General features: G+C 37.6%; 1 protein-coding gene across 1 annotated transcript in view; it reads right to left on the minus strand.

Annotated features, from left to right (window-relative positions):
• The window catches only part of LEKR1 (leucine, glutamate and lysine rich 1), a 190,739-nt gene that overhangs the window by 107,668 nt on the left and 59,116 nt on the right, over positions 1 to 23,955 (minus strand). The window contains exons 4-5 of the mRNA XM_012556355.2: positions 18,935 to 19,054; positions 761 to 936 (exon numbers count right to left, since the gene is read on the minus strand). Of these exons, the coding sequence (XP_012411809.2) occupies positions 761 to 936; positions 18,935 to 19,054 (296 nt within the window). The remainder of the gene's footprint in view (positions 1 to 760; positions 937 to 18,934; positions 19,055 to 23,955) is intronic.

Consider the following 23,955-nt stretch of genomic DNA (forward strand, 5'->3'; position numbering starts at 1 on the left):
TATTAAAGGGAGTCCTTCGATCTGAGAACAAACAACTCAGCTCACAAGCTGAATCTAGGACGCAGGATCGTACCAGCCAGATACTAATCTAGGAAATGAACTCTCAAGGACTACCCAAAACCAAAAGAAATACAACAGGGAATCAGAGCAGTTAATCTGTAAATGACAACAACATCAGAACAATAAAAGAGGGAATTAACGGTGTAGGTACAGAACCTTCTAATGAAGAGGTAGGCAAGGCGATACCTAGTAATAATAGACTACTTCAAACTTGGAAAGATAAGGGTAAATTTCACGGTAACCACTAAGAAAGTTAACTAACCTACTCATCAAAATAAAGAGGAAAAATAATTGCTATTATTTAACACAGTGGTTTTGGTTGCTCTCCAGTGTTTTCAGTTAAGTTCTTTTTCATATTTTGCATTGAATTTATAGTTGTTATCTGTGGGAGGACTGATCTAATATGCGCTACCCTGCCATTAACAGAAGAGGAAACTTTAAAATACAAAATTGGCACATTTAACAACAACAACCAGACTTCTGGTCACAGCTTAAGAAAGACATATCATAGTTTCTCTTAGATAAGTCTAGAATTATTGAATCTCTAAGCTGCAGTAGATCTTAATGGTCATCTAGTCTACCAAGCAATAACAGATTTATAAACTTAATCCTAATTCCTGTCACATAAAGTGAAATATCACTGCTTCATACGTTTAAAAAAAGAACAAAGACAATTGTGTTCCAAACATACGTAACAAACCTGTCAAGGCTGTTTCACTTATGGATTTAATTTGCAGAAAAACTTCTTCTTTCAATGAAGTCCAGTTTTGAAAATTATCATATACTTCATTTTTAATACTGCTTAGCTCCCTTTTAGTAGAAGTAAGGAATAAAAGTGTCTTATTCCAGAAATATTTGTACTCCACCAATTTTTGACTGTAAAGTAGTAAAAAAAAAAAAATTAGGATTTTTAAAAATAGCAAGCATAATAACAAATATTTCTTTTAAAAGATAGTTTTAGAGTGACCATATAAGTAAATGGAGATAATTTTGAAAGTGAAAAAAACTGTTGCCATCAAGTAGATTTTGACTCATAGCGACCCTACAGGACAGAGTAGAACTGCCGCATAGGGTTTCCAAGGAATGCCTGGTGGATTCAAACTGCTGACCTTTTGGTTAGTAGCTGAAGCTCTTAACCACTATACCACCAGGGTTTCCATTGAAAGGGAGTGCTATTTATATTATGCTGAGACAACAGATATAAACCGGGAATATTCCAGGTGCACTAAGGCATATGGTCACTCTAACTCATTTTCATTTTATTATTATTTTAACTATAAAGGAAGATAGTTAAACATGTTCATAAACAATAACCCTGTTAATTTTTTTATTAATCCAATGGCAAACATTTATTGAAGAAAATTAGGTCAAAAGCAATTCTGTCATGAAGTCTAAATGAGAATCAAAGATTCTTAGACAGCATTCTTCCATATATCATCATTCCACAGGTAGTGTAAAACTTGGGGTAATGATAAAAATGAATTTTAAAATGACTGATCCAATGATTTTGCTTCCTTAGATGCCACGGCTCAAGTAATTACATGTTTTTTGCTATCTCAGTGATTTTTATTACTTCAAATGTCATGGTTATAGTTTTCCTAATCACCAAGAAAGATGTAGATATAGATCCGGGAGTTATCAGCAAAAAAGGTGATGACTAAAGCCATGGGAGTGTAATCATCTGTTTAATATTTACCTTCCTGAGCAGACCAAGACCTATGACACGGAGATGGTATCTGTCTTATTCATCACGGTCTCCTCAGAACCTAGCACAGTGTTTACTACATAGTATAAGACTTCATCTCACGTACTTTGGACACGTTGTCAGGAGGGACCAGTCCCTGGAGAAGGACATTATGCTTCGTAAAGCAGAGGATCAGCAAAAAAGAGGAAGACCCTCAACGAGATGACACAGTGGCTGCAATAATGGGCTCAAACATAGCAACAATTGTGAGGATGGCGCAGGACGGGGCAGTGTTTCATTCTGTTGTACATAGTGTCGCTGTGAGTTAACCCACTTGATGGCACCTAACAACAACAACATGCTCAAGAAGTAACGTAAAATGAATGAGTGAGTGGATAAAATAGATCACTAAGTTGAAGGAATGAGGAAGTGAGAAGTGCTGAAGGTAACAAAAGCCTTTAAGGTACTATAACAGAAACTAATTCCTTATAGAAGACTAAAAAAAAAAAACCAAACCCGTTGCCTTCAAATTAATTCTGACTCACAGCAATCGTACAGGACAGAGTAGGACCGCCCCATAGAGTTTCCAAGGAACAGCTGGTGGATTCGAACCGCTAACCTTTTGGTTAGCAGCTGTAGCTCTTAAACACTGCCCCACCAAGGCTCCCAAGGAAGACTAGGAAGGAGCAACCAGTAAGTTAGGAGAAAAACCAAAAGAATAATGTCAGATAAGCCAGAGGATAAGGGAATTTCAAGAAGATAGTAGTGGTCAGTGTTGAAGACATCAGATAAACGCTAAAACAGAGTTCATTGCATCTGACATTAAGGAGATTTTGGTAATCTCAGAGAGAGCAGTTTCAGTGGGAATGATGAGGTATTAGGTAGGAAAGGGCTAAGCAGTAAAGCAGAGATGAAAAACATACAGGCAGTCATGTCGTACCAGCTGTCAAGAACCGTGACTTGAGGAGGCAAGGAGAAAAACAGGAAAATACAGAGTAGGTGGTTAGGATGGGACACACTTGAGTATATATACAGCTGAGCAGACAGTATTAGTGCAGTCACAGAGGCTAAAAACACAGAAAAGAGATGGGATAATTTGTTGTGCTAAGTTCTAGAAGGGACAGATACAAAGCAAAGGCTGAAAGATAAGCCTTGGCCAGAAAGAAGCAGGATGGTGTGATTCTGTGTGGTAAGTGAGGTCCGCCTGGGTGATCAGAAGCCACAGGGGATCCCTATTAGCAGCACGCAGAGCTGGGAGGTAATAGGGATGTTGATTTCAGAAAGCAGAGAAATAGTGCAAATGGGTCACTGCATCAAGGAAGCCAAGGTGAAGATGGGAAGCCTGAGTGTGCAGCCAGGCACTGGTGTGGCAGGAAGACAGGGACCAGAAACTAAGTCAAGGTTAGGGGGCTAAGGGGCCCAGTGTGGGACAGCTGCCTGGAGCAGGCCCTGAACATGGGCGTCAGGACTTAACAGGGACATTAATAGAAGAAAAGACTGGATGTGGACGTAGATGCCTCTGTAGGGAAAAAGGCAGGAGACAGCTTCAGGCAGATCCAAGTTTTGTGAGACCTATGATTTGCAGAAGGATCTCTGGTGGTGCCATGGTTAAGTGCTCGGCTGCTAACCAAAAGGTTGCGATTGGCACCCATCAGCGGCTCTATGAGAGAAGAGACCAGGTGATCTGCTTGCTTGAAGATTTCAGCCTAGGAAACCCTATGGGGCAGTTCTACTCTGTCACAAGGGTTGCTATCAGTCAAAATTGACTTGACAGCACATAACAACAACATGATTTGGAGAACCTCCTTTAAAAATAAATACAAAAAATGGTAACTACAAAGTTAGGCTAAAAAGTAGTAACTGTTTTAGAATTTAAAAAATCACAACAAATTATAAAATTTAAAAAGTTGATAAATTCCATGAATATCACAAAATATAGAAAAACAATATAACTTTTTAATAAGTAACACAGCTTTACAATTTTATTTTCCCTATGGCATTTGGCTACATGCTCTACAATCACCCGTTCATGTGAGGGTCATTTGGTAATATCACTTTACTTGGTGAGAACGTAAAGATTATACAGCCAGATTTCCCCTAGTATGACCATTCTTTTTTTAATTATTAATAGTTTAGAAAGATCAGCTTCACAGCCAATTATTGGTAATAGCATGTAAATACTTAGGGTTGACAGATCTGGGAAAATCATTAATTTTTTTCATATATGAATTATAAGATTTTTTGGCATTTCAAGTTTTCTTGGAAAATGACTAATCTTAAATTGTCTTTGAAATGATGAAAACTCATGAACCAGTTTATCTTAGATGCCGTTTTTGAATGATACACTATGATTTTTATGTTATTTTTACCAAAATTAGTACTTCTGGTCAAATCAGTAACTTAAATCTTTCTCCAGTGTATTCAGATAATTAGCTTCCCTTCGTTGAATGAATTATCAAATAATTCAAAAGCTTTTATTGAAAATATATCTCTTTCTTTTAATGAATTTGCTTTTAATGTGATCTGAAAAAAATTGATACAATTTGCTTCTTCATGCTGAATAACTTCTATTGCTTAAATTGCTGATCTTGATTGCTTTTACTCCACTGATTTTTTTTTTTTTTAATTCATGCACATCCAAAATCTGTAGTAGGTAATTTATTTGTTTTTTTAAAGCATTCAAAAATGTTTTTCCAAATGGTAGTTGCAATAGTGTATTGCCAACTCAACTTTTCTTACTCGGATTCCAAAATGCCTGTGACTATTCCAATGCCATACGGACGTCAGAAGTGTGACAGAGAGGAAGCGAGAGTGGAAAGAGACAGAATTTTTAAACAATTAAAATTAAACCATCTTACTTTTCCTAGGATCCCTTCCAGAACCTTTGAAGGGAGTCCTGAGTGAGGAGCTCTGAAACTTAGGCATCATTTGATTTGCAGTGTCTGCCTGTGTTAGTAACCTTAACTTTCTCCTTGAAATCTGAGGGAAGATACACAGCTGCTGATGGGGAGTAGCACAGGGGAGCATAAGCAGAATAGTGAGGATTTAGAATGGTATTGAAGGAAGTAAGGGCCTAGTGTTTAACAACTTGGAAGCAGATACAAAGAATGAGGGTTTTAAGGATAAATATGGCTAAGTGAGTAAAGGTAAAAGGAGTTGGGGTATTCATAGACTGCTTTATATAGAAACATCCTCCATGTGGGAAATCCTAAAGAATCCACGCCAAAACAACAAAAACAAAAATCTAGAACTAATAAATTAGTTAATCAAGATGTATATTTAAAAATCAATTTTATTTCTATATACTAGCAATGACCAACACCAAAAATAAAATTAAGAAAACAATTCCATTCAAAATAACATTGAAAAGAATAAAATACTTAGAAAAAATTTTAATTAAAAAATACAAGATTTGTATACTGAAAACAAAACATACCTGAGATAAATAAAAGATCCCAATTAATGAAAAGACATACCATATTCATAGTTTGGAAGTCTCGATATTGTTAGGATGGCAGTTCTCCCCAAATTGATCTCTAGAGTCAATGCAATACCTATCAAGATCCCAGCAGGCTATTTTGCAGAAATTAACAAGCTGATCCTAAAATTCATATGGAAGTGCAAAGGACCCAGAAGAGCCAAAACAACCTTGAAAACAAGTAATAAAACTGGGAGACTTACATTTCTCACTTTCAAAATTTACTAAAAACTATAGGATTCAAGAGAGTGTGGTACTAGCATAAAAGACATATAAATTAATGGAATAGAATAGACAGTCCAGAAGTAAATCCTTACATTTGTGGTGAATGATTTTCAATACAGATGTCAAGATAATTCAGTAGGAAAAGAATAGTCTTTCCAACAAATGGTGCTGGAACAATTAGATATCCACATGCAAAAAGATTAATTTAGATCCTTCCCTCACATCATACAAAATAATTAATTCAAAATAAATTATAACTCTAAATGTAAAAGTTAAAACTATTAAACTTTTAGAAGAAACTATAGGAGAAAACCTTCATGAGCTTAGGTTAAGCAAAGAGTTCTTAGATACATCACAAAAAGAAAAATCCATAAAAGCAGACATTGATAAATTGGATGTCATTAAAAATAACAACTATGACTCTTCAAGAGACTCCATTAAGAAATACCAGAACCAAGATGGCAGAGTAAGAAGCACCACATCCCAGTCCATCTACAGAAAAAGTTAAAAAAAAAAAAAAAAAGCAGAAAATGATGATACTAGTCTTGCTGGAACTCTGGTGAATGGGGGTGGGGGGTGGGAGGGTGGGTCACAGCAGCTGGACAAGAGCTTGCAGAATGGTAGGAAGACTCCGAGACTTTTTTTTTCCCCTAATACTGGCTTCAGCACCATCCCAGCCCCTGCTGGGCAGCCAGCTAGAAATGACAGCTGTGCTTCCAGTTTTGGATCTCAGCCCATGGTTCTGTAGTGAGCAGAGCACACTTTGTTAATAACAAAGAATGATTTTTGCCTGTTCAAATCACTCGAATGATTACCTAAAGGACTAAAGCAAAGAGCCTGTGTTTGTTTCATCCATTTTGGAAGTGGCTCACGGCAGAAGAGCAGTAGGCATACCCTGAGGCACTGTAAGGCAGACTGAGAAGCCTGTGGCTACCTGCTGCAAAGGAAGGCGATCCACGGAGAGAAACTCCAGGGAGAGAATTTCCTTGCACAATTGGGCATTTAAAGGTACCAAAGTGATAATAATAATTTGGAGAACCACATGCATGTCCAGGGCAACACACATGCCCAGAAAGACCTAAGGTAACCCTAAACTTTCTCATTGGATGGAGTTTCCAGCTCAGTGTAAGCCTGGTTAAGGATTGTACCAGCATGGAGCAAGTCTGCAAAGACTACAAGAGGTTTTTTGTTTTGTTTAGCAGTTTTTTCCCCTAATTTGGCTCAGGAAAAATAGAAAGGGCACTAAGCTAATGGACTACCACAGCCTTCAACAATAGAAAAAGACAGGAAAGAATAAAGAAAAAGAAAAGGAAAGAAGAAATGAAGGAAGGAGGGAAAGAAGGAAGGAAAGAAGGAAGGAGGGAAGGAAGGACGGACAGATGAATGAATGAACCTAACAAACCCTGAGGAAGGGGGAGAATCTGAGTAACTGAACTACCATATTATATTATTCAAGTGTCCCATTTTCAACAAAAAATCACAAGACATACAGAGAAACAAGAAAAGATGGCACATTCAAAAAACAAACTAAATCAACAGAAACCGTCTTTAAGGAAGACAGACATCGGCTCTACTGGATACAGACTTTAAAAAACAACTGTTTTAAATATGTGTAAAGCACTAAAGGAAATCAAGAAAATAACTTTTGAACAAAATGAGAACATTAACATAGAGATAGCAAATTATAAAAAGAAACCAAACATAAATTCTGGGGCTCAGAAGTGTAACTGAAATGAAAAATTCACTAGAGGGGTTCAACAGCAGATTTCCACTGACACAAGAAAGAATCAGTGAACTTTCTCAGATAAGCAAAAGCTGAAGGAGATTGTTACTACCAGACATGTCCTAAAAGAAATGCTAAAGGGAGCCTGAAAGTTTGAAATATGAAGCACCCAGATCTCACACCATATAAAAAAATTGGCTCAAAATGGATTGACAACCTAAATATAAGAGCTAAAAGCATTAAAAATTCTTAGAAGAAAACATAGGAGTAATGTTTCAGGACCTTATGTGAGGCAATGGATTTTTAGATATGACACCAAAAGCATGAGCAACAAGAGAAAAAATAGATAAACTAGACTTCATCAAAATGAAAAACTTTTTTTGCATCAAGGGACATTAAGAAAAAAGTGAAAAGGTAACCTACAGAATGAAAGAAAATATTTGGAAACCATATATTAGGTAATGGTTTAATATCCAGAATATATTTTAAAAGCTCTGAAAACTCAACAACAAAATGACTAATAACTCAATTAAGAAATGGGCAAAGTACTTGAATAGACATTTATCCAAGGAAAATATACAAATGGCTACTAAGCACATGAAAAGATGCTCAGCATGATTAGTCATCAGAAAAATGCAGATCAAAACTATAATGAGTTACCACTTCACACCCACTAGGATGGCTATTATCAAAAAACAAAACAAAAAATAAGTGTTGGAGAGGATGTGGAGAAATCGAAACCCTTGTCCATTGCTGGTGGGAACGTAAAATGGTACAGCCACTAGTGAAAACAGTTTGGTGGTTATGCAAAAAGTTGAACATAGAATTAGTATATAACGTAGCAATTCCACTCCTAGCTATATACATAAAAGAATCTAAAGCACTGACTCAAACAGATACCTGTACACCAATGTTCACTGCAACATTATTCATAATAGTCAAAATGTGGAAACAACCCAAATGTCCATCAACAGATAAATGGCTAAATAAAATGTGGTATGTACACACAATGGAGTATTATTCAGCTACAAAGAGAAATTAAGTTCTTTATACACTCTACTACATGGATGAACCTTGAAACATCAGGCCAACTGAAATAAGCTAGACATAAAAGGTCATATATTGTGTGATCCCACTTACATGAAATATTTACAATAGGTAAATCTATCTAGTCAAAAGATTAGTGGTTACCAGGGAATGAAAGGGGGAAGAATGAGAAGTGAACAACAATGAAAACAATTATTACTGGATGAATACTCTTTAAAAAAAAAAAAGATACGAAAAGATAAGTCACAGACTGAGAGAAAATATTTGCAGATCATATTTCAGATAAAGGACTCATATGCAGAACATACAAAGAACTTTTAAAATCCTTTAATAAGAAATGGGCAAAAGTTTTTAATAGACATTTTACCAAACAGGCTTTTCAAATAGCTAATAAGCACATGAAAAGATGCTTAGCATCACTAGTCATTCGGGAAACACAAATCAAAGCCACAATGAAATATCATTTCACACACACTAGAATCTGTACAATCGAAAAGGCAGACAATAATAAGTGTGGCAAGGAGATAGAGAAAACGAGAATCCTCATTATTGGTTGGAATGTAAAAACAGTACAGCCACTTTGGAAAACAGTTTGTCAATTTCTTAAAAAGTTACATTAAATTTATCATATGAATCAGTAATTCTACTCTTATGTATCCACTCATACGAAATGAAAACATATGTCCACACAAACATTTGTATGTATATGTTTATAACAGCCTTATTCATAACAGGGTGGTACAAATGGTTAATACACTTGGCTGCTAACCAAAAGGTTGGAGACTCAAGTCCACCCAGAGGCACCTCAGAAGAAAGGCCTGGCAATCTACTTCTGAAAAATCAAGTCATTGAAAACCCTATGAAGCACAGTTCTACTCTAACACACATAGGGTTGCCATGAGTTGGACTCAGTTGACAGCAACTGGTTTATTCATAATCGGTGAAAAGTAGAACCAATCCAAGTGTTCATCAATTAGTAAATGGACAAATAAAATATGGTATAACCATACAATGGAATATTATTCAGCAATAAAAAGGAATAAAATACTGAGACATGCCATAACGTGAAGGCACCTCAAAAACATAATGCTAAGTGAAATATAAGCCAGATGTAAATGACCATATATTATATCATGCTATACATCTGAAACGTTCAGAAAAATGCCAGTTAATAGAAAGAAGGGCAGTGGTTGCCTAGGGCCGGGGTTAAGAACTAAGAGTGACTGTAAATAGTCATGAGGATCTTTTTGGCATGACTCAAATGTTCTAAAATTAGATGTGGTGAAGGTTGTACAACTCTGTATGTTTACTAAAAATCACTGAATTGTACATGTAAAGTTGGTGGATTTTACAGCATGTGAATTATACTGCAATAAAGCTGTTAAAAAGAAAACAAGACGTGAGATGATAAACTATGGGATGAAGGTCAGAAAACAAAGTAAAGCCAAAAACGCCTGCGTAAATGAAAACAAACACACAGAACCTGGAAGCCCCAGTGAGGCTAAAGAATTGAAATGAAAATGTGAGAGCTAGAAAGGGAGATTTGGGAGTTGGCATTGAAAATTTCCGAGATGACAGGTTCTAGATTTACAAATAAGAAAAATTAAAGTTCAAGTACTTATATTTTAAGGAGTCCCTGGGTGGCAGAAAAGGTTAAGCGCTCACCTACTAACCAAAAGGTTGACGGTTCAAATCCACCCAGAGGAGGCTTGGAAAAAAGCCTGGCAATCTACTCCCAAAAGGTCTCAGCCACTGAAAATCCTATGGAGCACAGTTCTACTCCGAAACACATGGCATTGCCATGGGCTGGAATCAACTCAATAGCAACTGGTTTTTTCATTTTGTTTTGTTTCACTTTACTTTATAGTTTAAACAATTTATGAAAGATTCACTGCATGAATCCTCTAAAAATAAATACTGACTGAATATTCCAAATATGGTTTGATTTGGAATATTAGATTTACATACAATTTTACATGAAGTTCAGTAAAAACCATATTCTATCCGGTTTTTTAGTATCTACTTTACAGGCCTTCTAAAGTTAATTTCCATTCTCAAAAGATATTTTATTCTGAATAGCAGATGGGCTGAGCCAACTGAGGCATACCACACCTACTCAGGATCACTCTCTTTCAAGAGGCAGGTTGGAAATGATGTCAGGGAAAACGTAGAACATAAAGAACACGTTGCTGGAGGCTAGGTGATTAAGCCCAATTGTAATTAAACAAATGAGAGAATAATTCTAAAAGAGCAACGTGACCCAAAGACTTAGTTCACTGATCCACTGAAAGCTCCCTTTGGGCTCTGTAAATAAAGATGATTATGTCTGAACAGCTAAAGCTCATGCTTCTTTCCCTTACCTCCTTAAGATAATTATAAACTCGTTTTATTTATCCACACTAGCCAGTAAGTTTTATGTTTTAATAAATATTTTTTAAATAATCAATAAACTATTTTAAAAATCAGCTTTTAGTTATGCATTAAAAGTCACTGAAGTCTACAGCTTTTGGTTTGAGTTTGTTTTCATCAGAATGCCTTCCCCTGTGCAGTGTGCCTTCTAGGGAGGGTATAAATAAAACCAGTTGTTACTTCTATTCATCTATTACAAACTTTTATTTGTGCTAAGTGTCTAGCTGTACAGTTACTTCAAAATTGTTTTTAGTACACATTATTTTTTATGTAAGTCAGACCCAGCTCTTAATTTGTGATCTTTTTATCTAAAAATAAATAAAAACTTAAATTTAAAACCTGAAAATAAGCAATGAAAAGTATAATTCAAAATGATGATTAAATTAAAATATAGAATAAAATAGCATTTAAATATGTACGTCTAAGTTTCTTCAGGAGACTCTGGGTAGTGCAAATGGTTAAAGGCTCGGCTACTAACTAAAAGGTTGGAGGGCTGAATCCACCCGGAAGTGCCTTGGAAGAGAGGTCTGGTGATCTATTTCTGGGAGATTACAGCCACTGAAAGCCCTGTGGAGCACAGTTCTACTCTGAAACATGTGGAGTTGCCATGAGTTGGAATTGACTTGATAGCAACTGGTTTCTTCAAGAATTTAAAATACAAATGACATGCAAAAATAGGATTTTATTTTTAATCTTATTATTTTTAACAGCTTTCTGTATATTGTAAATATACAGGTAGATGATTGTTAGTAAACATATAAAGTTTAAGCTTAGTAAACATACTACAGTTCAAGCATTACCACATACAGTTTTAGAAGATTTTCAGCACCCTCAAAAGTTCCCTCACCCCCATTTGCAGTCAATCCTCGCTCCTACCCTAAGCTCCAGGCAACAACTGATCTATGTTCTGCCTGTATAAATTTGCCTTTGCTAGAAATTTCATAAAACAGGACCATAGAATATGCAGTCTTTGGTATTTGGCATCTTTCACTTAGCATAACGTTTTTGAGATCTATCCATTAGGTTCCATGTAGCAATAGTTCAATCCTTTTTACTGCTGAGTAGTATTCCATTGTATGGATGCACCACATTTTATTTATCCACTTACTGGTTAATAAACATTTGGATTGTTTCACTATCATAGATAACCTGCTATAAACGTTAATATACAGGTATGTGTGGCATAACGTCCACCATCCTTCCGTGAAATAGAACACTGATTTGGACATTATGCGAACACTTGTGCCCATGGGGTGCGCGGCTCCTGGGGGGACTGGCTTGGGGGCTGCTGTGCTGCTCAAGGCCTGGGCAGCTCCCACGGCTGACATCTCAGCTGAGCGCTCGGCCAGTCCGCCTGGCTCTTGCTTTCTCTGCTAAGCCACCTGCAGGGACCGTCAGCTCACCCGTGAGAACCTGCCCAGGGAGGGGGCGGTGCTCGCCAAGGATGCCGAGGGCGCCCGAGCCAGGGCTGGGGCACCCGGGGCACATATATTTCTATCAGCGCCCTACACGACCACATCGGGAAAACGTGGGAGCCGAGGAGGTCTGGGGCTGGGAGTTGGGGCCTGGGCCTCCATCACTGCAGACCAAGTGGGTTCCGGGCCCTGCGCAGCAGGCGGGCAGCAGTGGGGCTCCACCTTCAAGAGGAAGGTCTGGGTCCTGGCACTCAGACACCTGGGTGTGCTAGCCACATCCCATACGCTGTCAGATGTAGCCTGTTAAGCCACACATACCTGTATTGTCTTTGTGCAGACATATATTTTCATTTCTGTTAGGTAGCTACCTAGGAGTGGAATTACTGGGTCACATGATAGGTGTATGTTCAACTTTTTAAGAAAATTCCGACCCGTTTTCCAATGTGACTGAACAATTTCACACTCCTTCCAGCTCCTTCATAGCCTCACCAAACCTTCCTACTGTCAGTCACGTAGATCACAGCCATCCCAGCGGTTTAAATCTCGTTGTGGTTTTAGTTCACATTTGCCCAATGACCAACAACGCTGAGCATTGTTTCGGGGGCCTATTAACAATCTGCATGTCTTATTTGGTGAAATAGCTATTCAAATATTTTGCCCATTTTTAACTGGGCTTTTTTCTTATTATCGAATTGTACAAGTTTTTTTATATGCTCGGGATACAAGTCCTTTATCTGAAATATGATTTGCAAATATTTTCTCCCGTTCTGTGGATTGTCTTTTCATTTTTAATGGTGTCTTTTGGTTTGCAAAAGCTTTTTTTTGTTTTTTTTTTTTTAATGAAATCCAATTTATCAATGTTTTTAAAATAAACTTTGCTTTTTGGTGACACACCTAAGAAATCTTTGCCTAAACTAGAGGTTGGCCAAACTGGTCCATGGCCAACACAGTCTGCACGCTAAGAAGAGTTTTACAGAAAAACACTTACCACCTGTTTTATCAGAGGCAACACTACATTTGAACCCAAATTAAGCAAAATGTTTATCTCAAAAAAAAAAAAAAATTCCATTCTTTTCATTAGTAGACCTGTATTACAAAAAAAAAAAAAAAAGTACTCAATTATTACTAAATTTTGAATTTCATCAATGAAAAAATTGTGGAAAGTTTTCCGCCCTCTTGTTATATAAGTCCTACATAATATCCTCTGTTTTGATTCCTGGCCCACAAAGCCTAAAATACTATCTGGCCATTCACAGAAAATGTCTGCTGACACCTGGCCTAATCCAAGGTCACAAAGATTTTATCCTATGCGTTCTTCTAGAATTTTACAGTTTTAGCTCTTATATTTACACTTACGATACATTTTGAATTAATTTTGGTGTATGATATGATGTGAGATTCCAAGGTTTTGTTTGTTTGTTTCTTTCTTTGTTTTTTGCATATGGATTTCCAATTGTCCAGCACTATTTGTTGAAAAGACTCTCCTTTCCTTGTTGAACTGCTTTGGCACCAACTGACCATAGTGTAAGAGTTTATTTCTGGACTTCTGTTCTGTTCCATTGATCTATATGTCTATCCTTATGCCAATACCACACTGTCTTTATTACTGTAGCTTTATAGTAAATCGGGTAGTATAACTCCTCCAACTTTTTCTTCTTTTTCAAAAGTGTTTTGGATATTCTAGGCCCCTTGTATTTCCATATTATTTTTAGGGTCAATTGTCAATTTCTACCAAAAACGTCTGCTTGGATTTCAACAGATCAGTTTAAAAGAATTGCCATCTTAACAATATTGAGTCTCCCAATCCATGATTATGGTATGTCTCTCTATTAATTGAGATCTTTCTCAATTGAGATTGATTTGTCTCGGGAATGTTTTATAGTTTTCTGTGTATAGGCCTTGCACGTCATTTGCTAATCTTTTCAACACTATTGTGAATGGAATTCTTTTCTTAATTTCATATTTGGATTACTTGTTAGTATATTTTCTAAGTATAATGAATTATAATTGATTTTTGTATATTTTTCTGACATCCTGTAACCTTGCTAAACTTGCTTTTTATGCATAAAGAACCATGCTCTGACAGCAAATAAAAATAGTTTTACTTCTTACTTTCCAATATGTGTGCCTTTAATTTCTTTTTCTTGCCTGGTTACACTCACTAGAATCTCCAGTAAAATGTTGAGCAGAAGTGGTGAAAGCAGACATTCTTGCCTTGTTCCCAATTATAGAAGGAAAGCATTTCATCCTTCACCATTAAGTAGGATGTTAACTATAGGCGTTTCATAGATGCCCTTTATCATGTTTATGAAATTTCCTTCTACTCCTAATTTGTTGAGAGTTTTTTTTTTTGTTTTTTTTATTTGTTTATTTATTTATGTCATGAATGTGTTCATTCATAACATATACTCAGAGCCTATCTGCCCATCTTTCCTCCAAAATGTCCTGTCTTACAAAACAAGCCTTTTATTTATCCTCTCACTCATCAAAACTTCCAGTCCATTACTAGGAGTATCGGAAACACAATTCAATTAAAGTATAGGAAAGCCAAGCTTTGGGGCTATTTGAAACGTTTGGTGCAAATGTTCTCTCCCAAAGAGCTTAATGACACTCTGTCATTGATGCTGTTACATTCTGTCCTGTGCTCTGTGCAATGTTAGCATATTGGTTCTTATGTGAGTACTTGCTGCTTAACTGTTCCTTTGGCTTAAGCCACATTCACCAACGCCTGTCCAGGAAGCAGAAACCCTAACCAGCAGCTAAAGCTTATTTTTACTACCATAGCAAAAAGCTGTTCACTTGTTTGTCATTCATTTTGGAAGTTGCTTGCTAGTGCAAGTTACTTTTGCATGAAATTAACTGATTAAATAGAGCCACTGAGCTCTTAACAGTACTCACTTTAAATGTTTTGCTGTTGTTCAATTTAGTTCAACAAATGTTAAGTTTTATTTCTTAAAACAACCTTGTCATATATAGAATAGATAACATCACCCCCATGTCATGGATTGAATTATGTCCCCCTAAGAATGTGTGTATCAATTTGGCTGGGCCATATTTCAAGTATTGTGTGGTTGTCCTCCTTTTTGTGATTGTAATTTTATGTTACCACCACCCTTACCCAAGTCACATCCCTGATCCAATGTAAAGGGAATTTCCCTGGGGTGTGGCCTGCACCACCTTTTATCTTACAAGAGATAAAAGGAAAGGGAAGCAAGCAGAGAGTTGGGGACCTCATACCACCAAGAAAGCAGTGCCGGGAGCAGAGCACATCCCTTGGACCCCGGGTTCCTGCGTGGAGAAGTTCCTTGTCCAGGGGAAGACTGATGACAAGGACCTTCCTCCGGAGTCGACAGAGAAAGCCTTCCCCTGGAGCTGATGCCCTGAATTTGGACTTCTGGCCTACTAGGCCGTGAGAGAATAAATTTCTTTGTTGAAGCTATCCACTTGTGGTATTTCTGTTACAGCAGCACTAGACGACTAAGACAACCATGGATTGCCTGAAGAACAAACAAATTTGTCTCGGAAGAAGTACAGCCAGAATGCTCCTTAGAAGGGAGGATGGCAAGACTTCGTCTCACATATTTTGGACATGTAATTAGGAGGGATCAGTCCCTGGAGCATCATGCTTGGTAAAATAGAGGGTCAGTGAAAAAGAGGAAGACCCTCAATGAGATGGATTTACACAGTGGCTGCAGCAATGGGCTCAAGCGTAACAAGGACTGTGAGAATGGCACAGGACCAGGCAGTGTTTCGTTGTGTTGCACATAGGGTCGCTATGAGTCGGAATTGACTCGCTGGCATCTAACAGCAACAACAGATGCAGAAGGAATAACAAAATTAGAATATCAACATTTTTCAACTCCTAACTAAATTATGTATCTAGACAATGATCATCAATGGCTACTGAGACCGCTAAGTAAAAAGACGATGGTGAGTATTATAATGGATGGGTCAGGATGATAACACTTGATCCTATAGATCCCACTGATGTCAACTAAGATTTTCATAGTGCAAAAAGAGAGACAACCAGATATTTTGTGCCTCATGATGGAAGTACACAGCACCATCTAGGAAATATTCTTGACAAAAATTGAACTTAAATCTATTTGAGCTCTTAGATCCACCTACATATATAATGAAAATTCGAGGAACAGAGGAATATGTAAAACGACACTATGGGGATACATTTACCAAAATCTAGAGAGTGAAAAACTCCACAGGGCAAATGACCCAGTTCTTTCAACAAATAAATTGCAACCAAAGAAAAAGGAATATGGAGAAACCAGTATTTTAAAAGAGAGTTAAGAGACATATCAACCAAATGCAATGTACGTACCTTGTTTGGATCCAATTTAAACAAACAAACTGAGACAATCAGCGAAGTGTAAACTTTCACTGGATATTAAATGAGTTGTTTTTTTTTTAACTATGTGAATTATTTCTAATCGTGATGATGTACTTGGATTCTTTTTTTAAAAAAGAAGTCTATATTTTAGAGGTACATTCTAAAGTATTTACAGTTGACATGATGATGTATGGGATTTGCTTCAAATCTAATAGGCTGAGGGGGGTGTGGGTGGGCCAACAGATGAAACAAAATCGGCTCTTTGTTGATCATTAAAGCGGGGTGATGAGCATGTGGAAGTCCATTATAACATTCTCTCTAGTTTTCACTGTTTTTTTGTTTTCTGTGGCTTCCCTAGAGCTGGAGGCTAAAGTTCATGTGCTAACACATGACTGGAGAGTGTAATCTCAGGGAAGCAGAAATGAGGGGAAAGGAAAATGAATTTTCCTGCCAGTTCCTGTTTCCCACAGGCTGAACATTGCTCCACATGGGGTGTCGACTCCCCTGAACTTCATTTTGCCCGTGCATAGATACTGAACACATCCCTCCAGCCTCTGGCCCTCAGCTAGTTCTGGGGTGGGAGGTGAGAGGTGCATGGTGTGTAAATGAACGGAGATTGGGCTGGCCCATGGAACAAAGTGAGGAATGGAGGTAGTTGTTGGTGGTGTGCTCCAATAATGGGGCTTGTGGCGGCAGCAGAGACTTAGCCCCGTGACTGTGGCCACAGCCAAGCTTTTGCTAGAGCTGCTCTAGCCACAGCACAAGGCAAGAGGGTGGCTGTGGAGTGGCAGGTAAAATGAATGGTTCAGTGTAGGTCAGAAAACTTCCATAACCAGGTCTCTTGAAAGGCTCTGGAGAGGTTAGGGTAAGGCAAACAATATGAACTGGCTTTGCAAATACAGTTTAATGCTATATAAATTCCAGGTATTTTTTACCGCTCTTTCTCTGACTCTCGTTTCCAGTTCAAGGTACTTTTTTTACATGGAGATTAAATACCACCTAGGATGGAGTGCTATTATATTTCCGAATAAAACTTTCATCCTTTCATTTACATTTTCATACGTAAATTTAGAAATTTAATTACTAATTTCTTTGAGCCTTTATTAGTCCTCTTTAGAAAACAATAAAAATAGATGTTGTGATAACAATTATATGGTAGTTTATCACAGTAATACAAGCTTAATAAATAATTGCTAACATCTTTATAGGGATGTACATTTACCAACCAGGTAAAAACCTATTGAACTAAGAAATTCCAGAAATCCGATAATAATGTAAGTTAGTAAGTTCCCCTTACAGACCTAAAGAATTAAGTTCAAATTTAATTTCTATAATAAATTGCATAAATAACTGAGGCTTTTTGTTTTTAACTATATTCCCAAAATAACATATAATTTTAAAAGTTTCTACCCTAATAGTTTTCTAAAAGTAGAAGATAGTAATAGTCTCATGATATCTTAAAGCAGCAATAATTATTTGATCTAGTCCCAGTTTAACCTTCAAAATAATCCTACCATCCATGATGGCACTGGTGAATAAAACAGAAGGGACCACCTTGGCAGACCCAGCTCAAAGTTATTGTAGGAGCCAAGACCTAATATCAATGTCCTAACTCTTTGGGGTCACTTGGGTGGTATTATCTTGCTGGTTCAATACCAGATTTCTGGGAAAGGGCAGAGGGAACTTCTGACAACAAAAATGATCATCTAGTTTGTAAGCAGATTTCATTCATTCAAAAATTATCTACTGAGCATCAGGTTAAGTGCAAGCCATTCATAAAAGGCAGAGGGTCAGCAGATTCTCACCAGATAGTGTGTAAAAAAATTATTAGCCCAGAGAACTATTTTTATCAAACACTATTTCTGGTAATAACTAGCAGATAAAAAAATCCTAACATTCCAAATACTTATCCGGATACTTTTTCGTCATCCTGAACTTGTGTCTATTTGCAGTGGTAATTTCACTTATTTCCCTTTTCTGAGAGCTAATAGTTACTCAATTCCAAAAGGAATTGTTCTTTCCGTACAGGTTCTTAGTATATTCAATTCTGGGTTTTGGAAAGTAAAATGTACTTTGTAGTTTCTTTAGAACACTGGATTTTACCTTTACATATTATAAAGCCTCCAAAGATTATAGAAAAGCAGAATTAATATCCTTTCTTTATGTTGGACATTTCTAAATTGAGGGAGTCTATTACTGTCCTTTAGAAACTTTCCCCATTCTATTTTTTCTGTGCCACTGGAGTATCCTTCAGGGTATCAGATATGTTAAGAAATACTGGTCAAGAGAAAATGGGTTAGTTACTGTGCTTTCATTCTAAATGTCACTGCAAAGTAAGAACAGTGTTTTTCTGATTTAAATTGTATTGGTAAAACTATTTAGCTGAGATAATGGTAAAAAAAAAAAAAAAGTTAGGGCTGTTTCCATTTTTCTCAACCACACAGGATACAGAAACCATATTACTAAAATTAATTGAGTGTTTATAAAGTTATTATTAAATGTATCTTTTCAATCTTTATAATTTTCAACTCTTTAAAGATGACCTCACCTGAAGATCTGTGACAGTCTCTGTTTAATTTTTAACTCTTGTTGCAAATGACTCAATTCTTCCTGTACTTTCTTACACTCGTCTTGCTGTCTTTTTAGCTGCATGTTTGCATCTTGGATTCTAAAAATATAAACAAACAACATCCATTACAAGACTAAATATCCCCTCATGAGTACTTATTTTTAATTTAAAATTTAAATACACTTTTAATAAGTAGAATAAGAGAACGAAGCATCTTTATATATGATATGAATGTACAGAAAAAGTATGGAAAGACCCCCAACAGCTATCATCTCTGGGGAGCAGAGTGGACTTGACGGGCGGGGGAAAGCCCCAGAGTGTGGAAGGGAGGCATAACTTTGACTCTCTATTCTTTGGTCTTGTTTGAATTTTTACAATGAGCAGTGATTCTTACATGAAGCATTAATTAAAATGTAACTAAATAAATATCAGTTTTTACTAAAGCAATAAATGTACATAATTTAAAATGTCGAATATTACTAAAAGGGTTATAAGAAAAAAATAGTCATCATTTGCCTTTATCCCAGTTCTCACTGCCAAAGGCAACGACTTTCAATAATTTTTTTTTTTTTTTACTTGTTGCTTCTGATATTTACCTCCATACTACTAAACATGCTAATAGTTCTATTTCTTAATATTTAATTTTAGGTAGTATCTAGTGAATTCCAAATCAGTTAAGATCTGGTTCTTCTACATATAACGAAGACCTGAATATGCTGGCTTAAATATACAAGGGTTCATTCTCTCACACAAAGCAAACGCATTGGTGGCCAGTCCATTGTTGATGGATGGCTTTATAATGTTATCATGGTCCCAGGTTCCTTCCAGCTCTCTGATCTGCCATATTTGGTGTGTGTCCTTTATTCTCATGGTCCATGAGGTGGGGGAAGCTCCATTACTATTGTTGTAGATTGAATTATGTCCCCCCAAAAATGTGTGGGTCATGATTCCCAGTATTGTAATCTGATGTGATTTCCTTATGTGTTGTAAACTCTATCACTATGATGAGATTATATGTGATCTCCTTATGTGCTGTAAACTCTATCACTATGATGAAGTTATACTGATGAGGTCTTACATCCCTTCAGGAGCAAGGGAGAATGAAGAGAACAGGATACAAGGAAAAGATTAGTCCAAAGGACTAATTGTCCACAGCTACGAAGGCCTCCACCGGACTGAGTCCAGTACAGCTAGATGGTGCCCGGCCTCCACCACTGACTGCTCTGACCAGAATCACAACAGAGGGTTCTGGACAGAGCTGGAGAAGGATGTAGAGCATAATTCTAACTCACAAAAAAAAGACCAGATTTACTGGCCTAAAGGAGACTGAAGAAACCCCGAGAGAATGGCCCCCAGACACCCTTTTAGCTCAGTGGTGAAGTTATCTCCGAGGTTCACCATTCAGCCTGGGAGTGGACAGCCCCGTAAAACCAAATGAGACTAACGAGGTACAGTAGTCCAGTGACTAGGGCCAGAAGGCAGAAGGGGACAAGAAAGCTGGTGATAGGGAACCCAAGGTTGAGTAAGGATACTGTTGATGTGTTGTGAGACTGTTAACCATTGTCACAGGGCAACATTTGTAGTAACTGTTAAATGAGAAACTATTTTGTTCTGTAAGCCTTCATCTTAAGTGAGAATAACAGCACAGTTGGAAGAGCGTAGTCAATGTCACTGAACTGTGCATGTAGCAATTTTTGAAATGGTGTATCTTTGGCTATGTGTATTTTCACCAAAAAAAAAAAAAGGTTGAGAAGTTAGAGGGTTGACATGTTGTGGGGTTGTTAACCAATGTCATAAAACAATATGTGTACTACTGTTTCATGAGAAACTATTTGTTCTGTAAGCCTTCACCTGAAGTACAATTTAAAAAAAAAAAGAATGGGTTTGGTTTTGGTTTTTGGATGTTACTAAGGCATTAGGGAGAATGGATACTGGGGTAGGCAACTAGCAGTTTCTGCCACAACTTCCAAATAAGAATTTACTTTTCTATACATACCTATGTGTGTGCACACACGCTTGCACACACACACACACACACACACACACACACACCCCTTTCCTCCCCTCATCCTCCCAATATAGTTAAAGCTATCCTCTTTATTAAGTTATATTCAGTATTTACATTATTCTTCACTGGTGAGTCACATGCTATGCCATGATTACATTTCTTTCCTTGTACAACTTACTTTTTGTTCTCCCTAGAATAAAACTGTCTCCTTTTCCTTTTTCTTGGTTTCCTCTGTACCTACCACTGGTTCTTCTTCCGACTCTGATAGAGGTGTGATTCTTCTCTCAATACCTTCAGATACAGTAGATGTCATGGATTCAGCTGGGTCTCCCAAAAACGTCTGTCAACTTGGCTAGGTCATGATTCCCAGTGTTATGTGATTGTGCACCATTTTGTAATCTGATGCGATTTCCTTATTATGTGTTGTAAATCCAATCACTATGATCTAATGAGATGGATTAGCGGCAGGTACACTGATGAGGTATACAAGATTGGATAGTGTCTTAAGCCAATCTCTTCTGAGATATAAAGAGAGGAGCGAGCAGAGACACATGGGAACCTCGCACCACCAAGAAAGCAGTGCTGGGAGCAGAGTGCGTCCTTTGGACCTGAGGTTCCTGTGCTGAGATGCTCCCAGACCAAAGGATGACTGATAACAAGCACCTTCCTCCAGAAACGACAGAGAGAGAAAGCCTTCTCCTGGAGCTGATGCCCTGAATTTAGACTTGTAGCCTACTGGACTGCAAGAGAATAAAATGATCCTTGTTAAAGCCATCCACTCATGGTATTTCTGTTATAGCAGCACTAGATGACTAAGACAGCAGATAATCTCTTCCTATCATTTCTTTCCAGGAGGTAGCCTTTCTAGAACTCTCCAGTCCCCTGCTCCAGTTTGGCAGCATGGCTGTTATCCTGGAACTTCCCTTCTCTGTCATTTCAGAAATTGTCCTCCCTCTCTTTTATGTCAGGTCCCCTGTATCCTGTTTCTGAAATCTTCCTCTTTCTTGGTTTACCTCCTTTTGCTGGAGCAAATCCTCCAGCTGCTTTTGATGCATGGGAGGTAAGTTTGAGAGCTTGATTGTCTGAAAATGCCTTTATTCTACCTCAGACTGGAGTTTGGCTGGGTGTGTAATCTTAGATGAGGAAAATACTGTTCATCAGAAAATGAGGACCCTGTTCCACTGTTTCCTACCTTTCAGTACTGCTTTGGGAAGTCCAGTGACATTCGGATCCCTATTACTTTGTGTGATTCATGGTGGTTTTCCTTCCCTCTTTAGAAGCTTTAAGAATTTTCTTTTTCCATTTGGTGTTCTTAAATTTGATCATGATATGTCATCTTGTGAGTCTTTTGTCATTTTCTGTGCCAGGCTGGTGGTGAATCCTTTCTCTGGAAACAGATGTTCTTTAGCTTTAGGAATTTCCCCACAGGGAGAATGTCCTTCCCCTGCATTTTCTCTTTTCTTTCTGCAACATTATTTTGGATGTGAGACCTCCTGAACTTAGCCTCTAATAATTTTTTCACCTTTTCTCTCCAACTTCCAACTTTTGACATTTTTTTCCATTTTCTTTATCTTCCAACCTGCCTCGTAAACTATTACTTTCTGCTCTCATATTTTAATTACCAAGAATTCTTTCTTACTCTCCAAAAGGTCCTCTTCATTATCCCCTGATCTTGTTTCACGGACACCATTTCTTCTCTTAGTTTTTGAGGATGTCAATTAGAGCGTGTTTATAAAGTTTCCCCTAGCTCAGTGAATTGCTTCTGTTTCCTGGTGATCTTTTGTTAGCTATTCATATTTAAGAGTGAGGCACTTGAAGGACAATGGGCCTGGTCACTACCGAGTTCTCTCTGAGAAGCTGGGTCACATGAGTTCACTCTGGCCTGGCTGTGCCAAGTCTACCTCACTTCTTTCCAACGCAACGGATAGAGTTAAAAGTGACATGTCCGGAAAGGCACTAATGTTTGCTTTTACCGTATATGATCAACTTTGTGAAATAAGCAATTCACAAGATATTACAACACAGTATGTACTTTGCAGGCAGACAGTTTCTCTAGCAGTCATAATCCTCGTGGAATTGGAACACTATGCTGACGTGAGGACATGCTGTTGTCTAATCAGAGGGTGTTCCTGAAAAGAGTGGGGACTAACAGCATGTTCTAGTGGACAGTCCTGTACAGGGAATGAGATGACTTGTATTGTAGTCCTCTTGCCAAAGCAACCACGAGAATATGCACATTTATTACCCTTATCTGTTTCCCAGTTTTTCCCTCAGCCAGCTTGATTAAAATGAATCCTGTGATAGTCAGTGAGGTGTAAAACAAATGAGGGGAAAGTATTACAGAGTCTCTTCTTATTTATATTATTCTTATTCTTAATATTATTCATAATGAAAACATTCTGAAGGAAAATACTTTAAAACTCCCTTTAATTTCCCTCTACTCTATGATCAAACACTTTGGAAAACACAAGAAAGCTAGGCGCACTTTTGGGGCTTTCACCATACGCAGTCTGCTCGTCTTGCCAAGCTCCGGCGTCTTGGGATCTGCGTTTTTTTTGGCTTCCCTCCCACTGGTTTTGCAGCAATCTAAGATGAGGGTGGGAGTGCGGGGTCTGAAAAACTGAAGTGGGGGATTTTCAGAACTACATCTCACCAAGGTCTGACAGGCAAACCCATCCACATTTAAGAGGAAAATTAGGACTGCAACAAAGAAATTAATTAAAACAACATAGACTTCGGGAATTTTTCTGACAGGGATTCCAGAAATTGGCATACAATTGCCAATTATAAAGAACTGGTTTCTCATTGAAACTCGGTCTCATAGAGAGACCGACTTACTGGGCTGAGGGCTGGGGACCACGGTCTCGGGGGACATCTAGCTCCATTGGCATAACATAGTTTATAAAGAAAATGTTCTACATCCTACTTTGGTGAGTAGTGTCTAGAGGCTTAAAAGCTTGTGAGCAGCCATCTAAAGATACATCTACTGGTC

This window comes from Trichechus manatus, unplaced genomic scaffold (assembly GCF_000243295.1).
Source record: "Trichechus manatus latirostris isolate Lorelei unplaced genomic scaffold, TriManLat1.0 scaffold00062, whole genome shotgun sequence".
NCBI classification, from domain to species: domain Eukaryota; kingdom Metazoa; phylum Chordata; class Mammalia; order Sirenia; family Trichechidae; genus Trichechus; species Trichechus manatus.